General features: G+C 46.0%; 1 protein-coding gene across 3 annotated transcripts; it reads left to right on the forward strand.

Annotated features, from left to right (window-relative positions):
• The first annotated feature begins 4,108 nt into the window (after positions 1-4,108).
• Positions 4,109-10,872, forward strand: RPL7L1 (ribosomal protein L7 like 1). Of its 3 annotated transcripts, none has more exons than XM_014782699.2 (7): positions 4,109-4,317; positions 4,908-5,016; positions 5,744-5,904; positions 7,164-7,301; positions 8,277-8,386; positions 8,576-8,790; positions 9,196-10,872. In XM_014782699.2, exons 1-6 carry the CDS (start codon positions 4,277-4,279, stop codon positions 8,782-8,784), a joined length of 768 nt encoding a protein of 255 aa, XP_014638185.1. In that variant the 5' UTR covers positions 4,109-4,276; the 3' UTR covers positions 8,785-8,790; positions 9,196-10,872. The 3 variants fall into 3 exon arrangements, with proteins under 3 accessions (XP_014638185.1, XP_087294729.1, XP_004424198.1); XM_087438603.1 differs by having other exon boundaries at positions 4,111-4,317; positions 5,741-5,904; positions 9,144-10,872; XM_004424141.3 differs by having other exon boundaries at positions 4,113-4,317; positions 5,741-5,904.

The raw sequence follows: 10,872 nt of genomic DNA on the forward strand, positions 1-10,872 counted from the left end.
AACCACAAAATGTTAGTCCTGAAAGGAGTCTTTTTTAATTTTCTTTTTTTGCTGAGGAAGATTCACCCTGAGCTAACATCTGTTGCCGATTTTCCTCTTTTTTGCTTGAGGAAGATTAGCCCTGAGCTAACATCTGTGCCAATCTTTCCTCCATTTTGTATGTGGGTTGCAGCCACAGCATGGCTGACGAGTGGTATAGGTTCGCACCCAGGATCCAAACCTGCAAACCTAGGCCACCAAAGCAGAGCACGCCGACCTTAACCACTAGGGCACAGGGCCAGCCCCTGAAAGGAGTCTTTAAAAACATATAGTCAAGTGGTTTCTAAAACAGGCAAATCACAAGAACCTAATTACCTGGAGAGTAATACCTGAGTAATACCTTAGTTTTTCTTAAACTAATACATATATGATAAAGGGCATAAAATAAATGTAAATTTTTCTCCTGTTCCAGGACCTACTCCCATTTCCCAAAAATGTTTCAAGTTTCTTGTAGATCCGTCCAGAATTGTTACATACAAATACATTTATAGCCAAAAAGCAAAAACAATAACAAAATAATCTGGGACCGCTCTTACACCCTATTCAGTATTTTGCTTTTTCACATGTAACCAAACGTCCGGGAGTATTATTGTCAGGATTCTTTGGTTATAAGCAACAGAAACAGATCTGGTTAACCAGCATAAAGGAGTTTTATAGGAAGGATAAGGACTGAAGGGAAGATTGAAGAAACACCAGGCTTGAGAAGGACAGGAACAAGGAAACTCCAGGAGGTCTTAGTAGGTGGAAATCCTTAAAAGTCTTGCCCCAAACCTCCTACGTTTCTTCTATCATCACTCTGCTCAAGATTCAAAGCCCAGAGGGGCTGGCCTGGTGGCATAGTGGTTACGTTTGCGCACCCTGCTTCAGCGGCCTGGGGTTCGAGAGTTTGCATCCCGGGCACGGACCTACACGCTGCTCATTAAGCCATGGTGTGGTGGCATCCCATATAAAGTAGAGGAAGATGGGCCCAGATGTTAGCTCAGGGCCAATCTTCCTCAGCAAAAAGAGGAAGATTGGCAACGGATGTTAGTTCAGCGGCCAATCTTCCTCACCAAATAAAATAAAATAAACTTTAAAAAAGATTCAGGGGGCTGGCCCGGTGGCATAGCAGTTAAGTTCTCACACTCTGCTTCGGCAGCCCAGGGTCCGCCAGTTCAGATCCTTGGCACAGACCTACTCACTGCTCATTAAGCCATGCTGAGGCAGCGTCCCACATAGAGCAACTAGAAGGATGTACAACTATGACATACAGCTATTAAAAAAAAGGGGGGGCTGGCCCCGTGGCATAGCAGTTCAGTGCGGGCGCTCCACTGCTGGCGGCCCAGGTTCAGATCCTGGGCGCGCACCAACACACCGCTAGTCAGGCCATGCTGTGGTGGCGTCCTGTATAAAGTGGAGGAAGATTGGCATGGATGTTAGCTCAGGGCCAGTCTTCCTCAGCAAAAAGAGGAGGATAGGCATGGATGTTAGCTCAGGGCTGGTCTTCCTCACAAACAAACAAAAAGATTCAAAACCCAGAGAAGTTTAGGGTCTCCCATGGGAGGTGGAAGAAGTTGAAAAGATCTTCCAGAGACACCTTCAACTTATGTATTACGAGGCCAAGTATTTGGATATGATATCCTGCCCTCCCAAGGCTGTGCACGATGAGGGAGAGGCCAGTCCACAGGAGAAATGGGATTCTGTTAAGAAATGGGAATGGATGTCAGCAGGCCAAAAAATTAAAAACACCCACCACTGAGATTCTGGGACGTGAAGACCTACCTCACTGTACATAATTGCGTAGTCTTCCGTAATTTATTTAACCATTCCCTAATGATGGACAACTGAAGTGGTTAAGAAAAAAGAGAACAGAAGCCTCTGAGGACAGGCTAAAAAAGAATAAGATTCTTGAAGCTGTAAATGGCCATGCCTCGCTCTCATTCAGTAACCTCACTTTGACATAAAAAATCTTTATCTTGTTCCGTGCTAGGGCACATGGTCAATGGATTCAGTTAGTGAACAATTTTGGGTTGAAGAGGACTTGACCTCTTTCTCCGGGTCAGTCTGGGGGAATAGCTTTGGCCCTGAGAATAAGTACTCTCCTAGCACCATCTGCTGGCATTAGAAAACCTTGCCTGATTCCTGGTCTCCAAGTCTCTCTCAGCCAGGAGTATTAATACCGCTGAGGGCCGGCCCCGTGGCTTGGCAGTTGAGTGCACGTGCTCCGCTGCTGGCGGCCGGGGTTCGGATCCCGGGCGCGCACCGACGCACCGCTTCTCCAGCCATGCTGAGGCCGCATCCCACATACAGCAACTAGAAGGATGTGCAGCTATGACATACAACTATCTACTGGGGCTTTGGGGGAATAAATAGATAAATAAATAAAATTAATACCGCTGAAATTCCTCCTCTCCTTAATACCATCAGTACCACAGAACCTACCTTTATCTGTAGATAAGGGAAGTTACAAAATGTTGACTTATTTTTGTTCCTTGTTTACTATCTAATGGATGTTTTACACTTGGGCGACCCTTCTGTTTTTGCCTCTTTACAGAGACACATGGTGAGGTGCTGCTGAAAGAGTGGATGAGAATGAGCCTCATGCCAGTCTGTGACTCTGAAGATTGTGTTGTCCTTTGACATTTATTTACCAGGTAGTGAGCTCCGTGCATGGAACTTTCTGGTTGGACTAGTTACACAGCACATACCAATATGACGCCTTAAGCTTAGATAGTTAACGAGCCCCTGCAGGTGCCCATTGTTGTGACAGGTGCTGTGAAAGATTCAGAGAAGCATGACACAAATTCCCCGCCTTCAGAGCGCCCAACGTAATTAGAAAAACAACAAACAAAATAGTACAGGGGAAAGTCTGTGGTGAAGTCTATAAGTGCCGACTGTCAAATAATGACATTGCCCTAGACCTTAGGATAGATATATGTATTGTGCTAGACATTTGGCAATGCCTGGAGACATTTTTATTTATCACAACGGGGGTGTGGGTGCTACTGGCATGTACCGAGTAGAAGCCTGGGATGCTGCTAAACATCCTACAATGCACATGACAGTCACCCCTAACAAAGAGTTATCTGGCCCCAAATGCCTATAGTGCCAAGATTGAGAAACCTGTGCTAGAGCCCTAGGAACAGTGATGAGCAAGGCAGGCATGATCCCCGCCCTCCTAGTATCACGGGGAAGAAATGCTAAAAATATAATAATAATGTGCTAGAAGAATTCAGAGAAAGGAAAGAAACTACTCTAGAACCTTGCTAGTCAAAGTGCAGCCTATAGACCTGAAGCATCTGCATCACTTTGAAGCATGTTAAAAACGCAAAGTATCAACCCTCGACCCCCCCAACCACTTCTGAATAAAAATCTGCATTTTAACAAGATCCTCAGGTGACTCCTATGCACCTTAATGCTTGAGATGCGCTGCTCTAGAGGCTTCCAGAAAAGACAGGACGTGAGTTGTTTTTCATCGTTTTATGAACACCAGGAGAGAAGGACGCGTTATTCCAGGTGGTGAGAGCTATGAGGGAAGGTTCTGAGATGGCAAGGAGGAATTTCTAGTTTTCGGTCCATCACTAATAATTAACATAGTGTTGGCTGCTTACAGTCAGACACTGTGCTAAGCGTTTTACTGGGCTATCTCATATAATCCTCATGACGCTATTAGGTAAGGTCCATTATTACACCTTTTTATGGGTAAAGGAAACCAAGGTACAGAAGGGTTAAATAATTTGCTCAGGGACCCACTGACGGAGCCGGGCAGACAGAATCGGAGCTGCATTCCTTACCATCCTAAATGGTCCACAACACCTCCACCCACACTTCAGAGACAAAGCCTCAACCCCAGCTCGCTACTAAGTGACAAGCCTACCCCCAGATCCCCTGCGCCCGTTTCCAGAGGGCCGCAGCGGAGCAGAAGCCGGAAGAGCGCCGCCCACCAACACCGGACGTCGTAGGTGCATTGTGGGAAGCGTCTCCTTGTTTATAGCCCGGGCATCAGCCTTATGAGAATATAGCTTAAATGAAAAGGGCTGGATTTTGAAGGTAACACAGGCTCTAAAATGCTTGGAAGCAGTGCGAAGGAAGCTCTGTACAACTTTTGGAGGAATCAGGGTTAGCAAAACCTGGGCGGGTCCCTGCTGTTGAGAGGGCGGTGACTGTCGGGGTCAGCCAGCCGTGAGCTAGACTAGACGTCTCTATGGTCAAGTAAACATAGAGCGGTTCCTCTCTTTCCCACGTGGTGGGGCTGCGCATGAGCGGGAGCCGCGGCAGCGGGAAGATGGCGGAGGAAGAGTAAGAGTTTGGGGCTTTGACTCTTTGGAGTGGGGTCTTGAGCATCCGGTGCCATCCACGGTGTTTGTTCCTCGGTGGCGGAAGATAAAGATACTTGTGAGCTGAAGGAAGAGAATAGAAAAGGCTCCAGATTACAGAGGGTCGGGCGAGGGTTGAGGAGCCAGAGGGTTGGGGCGGGGGGCGAGGGGGGGGCCGCCGTCGAGTTCGGTTCCCTGGAGGGGTGAAGATTGACTTTTAGGCAGCGGGCTGGAGAGTGCCAGAGTTGGGTTCTCCCAGCCTGACTTTAGTGTTCCCCCTGCAGATGGATCTGCACGCACCCCAGCCCCACAGGGTTTTGCTAGAATCATGTCGTTGCTAGTGGTACTAGTGTTTATAAAGGCTGTGGCAGTAAAAGCTCCATTGACGTATACGAGAACCAGAGGCCCAGGGAGTGAGGACTTTTTAAGGCTTTGGGGACGAGTGAATGTTAGGGGTCTCAGTCCTTAGGAATTTGAAGTCAGTAATGTTTCCCGAAGCTCAGGAAATAGTTTGGAAATTCGTTGAAGATTTATTTCCTAAACTTTGTTGCTGATCTCGATTTTCTGTATCAGGCAAAGAAAAAAGATCCCTTTGGTTCCGGAAAATCTCCTGAAAAAGAGGAAGGCTTATCAGGCCCTCAAAGCCACCCAGGCAAAGCAGGCACTTTTGGAAAAGAGGAAGGTAATGCTGGGGAACCAGGAGGAAGGGATTTGAAGTGGTATTTGGTGAGTTTATCCAGCACGGGTTGAACTGGATTTGGTGTGGACAGTCCCTTCCTCCATCAATTCCATTATACCATGTATAGGGTTCATGCCTTCATTTAGCAAATATTTATCAAACGCTTTCTGCAGGCAAAATTCTGGAATCAAGTTTGTGAAGGGAAAAGTGAAATGGCAGTTGTTCCTTCTAGCTACATATCGAATGATTTGAGAGACCAGACATACCTGTGTACCTGGAGGAACACATACCTATTTTTTAAACGTGCCAAACAATTTTTACTATTTGCAAAATGGTTTTGGAGAAAAATACGTAATTTGTAAAAAATACATAAATTGTAAAAGTATTTTGGAGGCAGGAACAAAGCTCATGCTTGATTTGTACTTTATGATGCCTAACACAATTAGGTTCCATAAACACTTGTTGGTAAACATTGGTTAACAGCATGTAAACTGATTTTTTGTTTGTTTGTTTAGCAAGGACTTGTCCCAGTAGTTCCCAAGTTTTCTCAACTCCACCTTTATTTCGGTATCTCATTTTTTCCTTATTTGAGAATAGAGGACATTTGCTCCCCTTTGCAGAACACAGGAGGAAATAAGCTCTGTGAATAGTGATTCGTGAAGTACTGTTGTGGTAGTAAAGATAAATAGAGGCACAAAATGGTGGTGATGGTCTGCCTTCTCTGTAGCAGAAGAAAGGAAAAGAGCTCAGATTTAAGCGACTGGAATGGTTCCTACATGATTCCTGGCGGCAAAAACGTGACAGGGTGCGCCTCAGACGACTGGAAGTGAAACCTCACGCCTTGGAAGTGCCAGATGAACATTCCTTGGCCTTTGTCGTACGAATCCAAAGGTAGGGTACTTGCGAGATGCCGTTAGGCTGGGCAAACTATTCGTTCAGCTTTAGACCCCGTCTCCAGGGGATGAGGAGATAGTAGGCCTTAAGCTACTAAGGCAAGTTGTGCTGGGCATTCAGAGTTGAGCACAACATACTTTTTGTCTTGAAGGTTAAGGAAACTTACTTTAGGCAAATAGACATGAAAATATGCCAAGTGCTGTGAGGGCCAAGTGGGGGTTGGAGGGCTGGTAGTGGAGGGTGTGTGTGTGCACTGGTTAAGGACACTCTCTAAAGCAGGCACTTGAAGCTGAGACCTGCAAACATGAAAGGGTGTTGGGGGAAGGCTTTGTAGGTGTAGATGCCAAGAGTCCTGATGTGAGGGAATCTAGGCATCTTTCTAGGAGCTGAACCAAGGTCTAGTGGGGGGATGGAGCATATTCAGTGCTGAGGAGAGTGCATAAAGCTTTTTCCACATTTAGTGACACTTCCCTTACCCATTCCTACCTGCACATACAACTCTGCCTCCTCTTGTTTCTCCTAGCCAGTCACCCAAACCAGGAACCTGTAGGTTTTAAGTATTTATGAACCCTCTTTATTAGCCCTCCTACCACTGCCAGTGATCTCTTTCCTGGACTATCACATTAGCTTCTAACTGGGTTTCCCTGCATCTGGTGTCACACTCTCAGATCTGTCTTATGATTTTATATAATTTTATTTATTTATTTATTTTCCCCCAAAGCCCCAGTAGATAGTTGTATGTCATAGCTGCACATTCTTCTAGTTGCTGTATGTGGGACACGGCCTCAGCATGGCCGGAGAAGCAGTGCGTCAGTGCGCGCCCGGGATCCGAAACCAGGCTGCCAGCAGCGGAGCACACGCACTTAACCGCTAAGCCACGGGCCCGGCCCCTCAGATCTATCTTATATGGTTTCCTCAGTGATTGTCAAAAAGAAATCTGATCATGTCGTCTTTACTTAAAATCTCCCGTAGCTTTAACCTCCCACAGAAGCAAGTTCAGTTTCCTTAGCTTGACACACATAGCCCCACCCCACACACAGGCGCACACACCACAAATGCAGGGACCATCTCTTTTCCCATAGCATCAGGCATTGCTCCACATCACGTGGAAATGGTCTGTTTACATAGCTGCCTCCCACTCAGCTGAGCTCTGAGGCACGGTCTGTCTACTCTCTGGGTGCCAGTAGTGGCATACATTTCACAGGTGCTCACTGGACTGACATAACCTGAATAGAGCCTGACTTCCTCCGTTTCAGGATTAATGGGGTGAGTTTACTGGTGCAGAATACCATTGCAAAGCTTCGCCTAAAGAAGATTTTCAGTGGTGTCTTTGTCAAAGTGACATCTCACACTATAAAAATGCTGCGTGTAGTGGAACCTTATGTGACCTGGGGGTGAGTATAGTTTTTTTTGTGTCTGGTTTCACATTAAATTGTATTTGAGCATGTTGAGAACATTAGGATGCACAGGGTACTGTTTTCCAAGGCCTGTGTTGCCGTGTTAAAGGAACATTTTGCTGTGACCACAGTCAGCAGAAATCAGCTGCCAGCCTTAAGAGCCTTGGAACATGGGACAGGCACAGCAGGAGGTGTCAGTGCTGCTGATAATGTACCGTGAACAGTACCATGGCAGTGCTTGCTTGTTGGTAGGCTAGGGCTGAGTAAGATGGGTAAAGGAGAGAGAAATTCTTGGAGTCTTGAAGCAGAGCTAGGGGCAGTGCTTGTATAAGAGTAGTATTCCTTCAAACATTAAACCCCAACAAGGCTCGCATTTAATTTCAAACTTTTTATTTTTGTGAGGAAGATCAGTCCTGAGCTAACATCTGCCAATCCTCCTCTGTTTGCTGAGGAAGACTGGTCCTGGGCTAACATCCATGCCCATCTTCCTCCACTTTATATGGGACGCCGCCACAACAAGGCTTGACAAGCGGTGCGTCCGTGTGTGCCCGGGATCCGAACCCCGGGCCACCACAGCGGAGCGCACGCACTTAACCGCTACACCATCAGGTCGGCCCCTAATTTCAAACTCTTGCATCCTCTTGAGTAGAGGGTTGCCTAAGGCCAAAGTCCTAGACTCTAAGCCAGGACTTGTTTTATTTTTGCCTGGGAAATAAATGTTTTTGCCTGGTGAATATTTATATCCATAAGTTTTAATTTCTAATTACATAGTCAGGGCCACTCTGGTTGTTTACCCCCTTCTTCACTTGTGTATTCCCAAGCATCCCAGCTGCAGTGTGATTGCAGGGCACTTCCTGGTGAGAAGGGGTACTTGGGAGAATGTCTCCTCAGCCAGGCTGTAGGACTGAGTGGCCCTTGTAATGCAGTGTGCCAGGGGCTGGCTAAGGCTGTCCTTTATTCTGCCTCACATAGATTTCCAAATCTGAAGTCTGTCCGGGAACTCATCTTGAAACGTGGACAAGCCAGGGTCAAGAATAAAACCATCCCTCTGACAGACAACACAGTGATTGAGGAGCACCTGGGTGAGTGTTGCATATTAGGGGTCAGTTGGGGCAGAAAGCAAGGATCTGGTGGTCTCAATGTGAGATCCAGGTCATAGTCTTCTTGGAGTCCCAAGAACCTGGCAGGGTACCCAGCTCTGGCATATAAGAGCCTTGCAGTATACACTGGGTAAATGTTGAATAAAGGAATCTGTACCTTATGTTTCTTAGGCAAGTTTGGTGTCATTTGCTTGGAAGACCTCATTCATGAAATTGCCTTCCCGGGGAAGAATTTCCAGATGATCTCAGCGTTCTTGCGCCCTTTCCACCTCTCAGTGGCCCGTCACGCTACCAACAATAGAGTGGGCTTCCTCAAGGAGGTGGGCTCACCTGGCTATCGAGGTGAACGCATCAATCAGCTCATCCGGCAGCTAAACTAAACCCAGGTGAGGCTGGGCTGACTTGATGGACCATGTCTTGCCACTTAAAAATTCTTTTTGCATTTGCCAGTATTGGAGAGTAAACTTGGCATTTGGGGGAGAGAGGAGGCTGGTGGATGGAGACCTGCTTGGAGCAGTGAGCGCCTGGTTAGGGTGTGGGAATGTATATCCCAAGAATTACAGGCTAGAGGTTGTTGAGTAACAACAACAACAAAACCACTGTATTGTGGTCATTTAGCTGGAATTGGGGAGAGAATAATATTAAAACTAATTTCAAAAAGGATTTGAAAATCTAAACCATCTCTTTTGTGGAATTTCAACTCTTTGAAATTGCTTTTTATTACTGTTTTTACTCTTAGGTGCCAAGTTGCAGTGAATTTGTATTAATGAAGTTGTGTTATTCTTCTTCAGAATATCTGAAAGCACAATGCGTTGGAAGCATGGTTGTTTTTATTTTTGGAATCATTATCCAGTATCTTCAAAGAAGATTATTTTCTGCTATATCTTCAGGAACTGGAGAGGAAGGAGAAGATAGTGATGTTCCTAGCAGGCACTTCTCATCACAGCCCAGTTCCGAGGAAAAATTCCAGTGTATTTTCCACGTTGGCCACCGCTGCCACCTCTGAAGTTAGCAAAGGACTCATGCCACAGAGGAGGCAGTCCTGCTTTGTCACATTTTCTATCTATAAATAGATCTATCTATCTATTTATTTGGTGAATAAATACCAGACAGCAGTGGACCAAGCCCAGAGGCATACTTGAACCTGGAGATTCCTAGGGCCTTGTTTTGGAAAGAACTTAAAATAGGATTAGAAGAGCACAAAAATAGTGCTCAGTTGTCTCTGCTGTGAGTCTGTGTTCTAACTTTTCAGGGATGGCTTTGCGAGCTCTCGGACTTCGCTGGCTCGAAGTGTATCTGGTGGTTTCCTTATCCTAGCCTGCAGCTGGCTTGGTCCTTTTCTGCAGCTTGGGGTTTCAACCTATTCTTGGATGTATGAGAAGGGAAAGGACCCTTTCCCCAGGAACGCATGAATAAACTCAAAGCTTGAAAGTTGAGGGTGTTTGTAGACCCTTTGCAGGAACCCATGGTCCTTATGTGAGGAAGTCCTGCACTATCAGGATTGGTCAGCCAGGCCCTCACCTTGCTTGTCTCCTGGTTCCGTGTCCTGTGGAAGACCAAAGCTTAGCAAAATAGCTTTTGTCCTTCGAGCTAATTGGCTGTTTGATGTTAAGAACACAGTGGTAGATTGCTGAGCCCCTGTCCCAGCTGTAACTTGGGGAAATGCCTACCATTTATTTCCACTGGGCTTCAGGATGGAATTTTCTGGTTTCCCTGATGATCAGTCCTCTGCCTAAAACCCAAATCAGAAAAGAATGAACCACTTTCTTGGTTTGGCATGGATGAAATTTGCGCTATTTTGTCTTTTAGGCCCCAGGCAAGCAATTTAATTAGACCCTTTCCTTGCATATTCTAGACTTCTGGAGTCTAGAATATGCCCTCTATTGCCCTCTATTCTGCTGGTAATGACGTAGTAGACCAGGCTCCTGGGCACCTAAAAAGGGAGGTCTGATTGTACTGTGTTTATCATCAGTGTCCACCCCTAAATGAGCCTGCCTTCTGCTCCTGTCATTCAATTGCCTCAACTTGCCATCTAAGCAGTTGGATGAGGGTGTACCAGGCCCAGGTTAAGACTTGTAAACATGCTTATATTAACCATTGTCCCTGAAGATCAGCTTTGCTGCAGTTTTGGCTCATGGGACCCTCAAACAGCTGTGAGATTGAGTTAGAGGTGTAATAATGCCTTAAAATGTACCAGGTTATGAGTAATTAATTAGGTTGGTTGGCTCAAGAGTTAACCTGCCAGGAATAGATGTTACAGATGTAACTCTCGTACCATAAAGCATTATGAAATCAAATTACTTCAAAATGATGTATGAAAAAGCCATGGGAAAAGAGCAGTTGTGAGTGTGGAAGCCCAGGGTTTGTATCCCAGATCAGTCTCATACTAAATATGGGAATATTTCCAGTCTTGCTTGTAAAATGGGGCAAATAAAGTCTAGCCTTTCTGCCACAGATGGTTAAAAGGA

This window comes from Ceratotherium simum, chromosome 13 (assembly GCF_057802395.1).
Source record: "Ceratotherium simum simum isolate JZ-2026a chromosome 13, ASM5780239v1, whole genome shotgun sequence".
NCBI classification, from domain to species: Eukaryota; Metazoa; Chordata; class Mammalia; order Perissodactyla; family Rhinocerotidae; genus Ceratotherium; species Ceratotherium simum.

Bases quoted from the DNA above. Each gene is read 5' to 3' on its own strand.
- RPL7L1 (XM_087438603.1), top strand. From the start codon at position 4,277: ATGAGCGGGAGCCGCGGCAGCGGGAAGATGGCGGAGGAAGA. The intron at 5,017-5,740 runs GTAATGCTGGGG...CCTTCTCTGTAG, and splicing joins CACTTTTGGAAAAGAGGAAG to CAGAAGAAAGGAAAAGAGCT. The intron at 7,302-8,276 runs GTGAGTATAGTT...TGCCTCACATAG, and splicing joins GAACCTTATGTGACCTGGGG to ATTTCCAAATCTGAAGTCTG.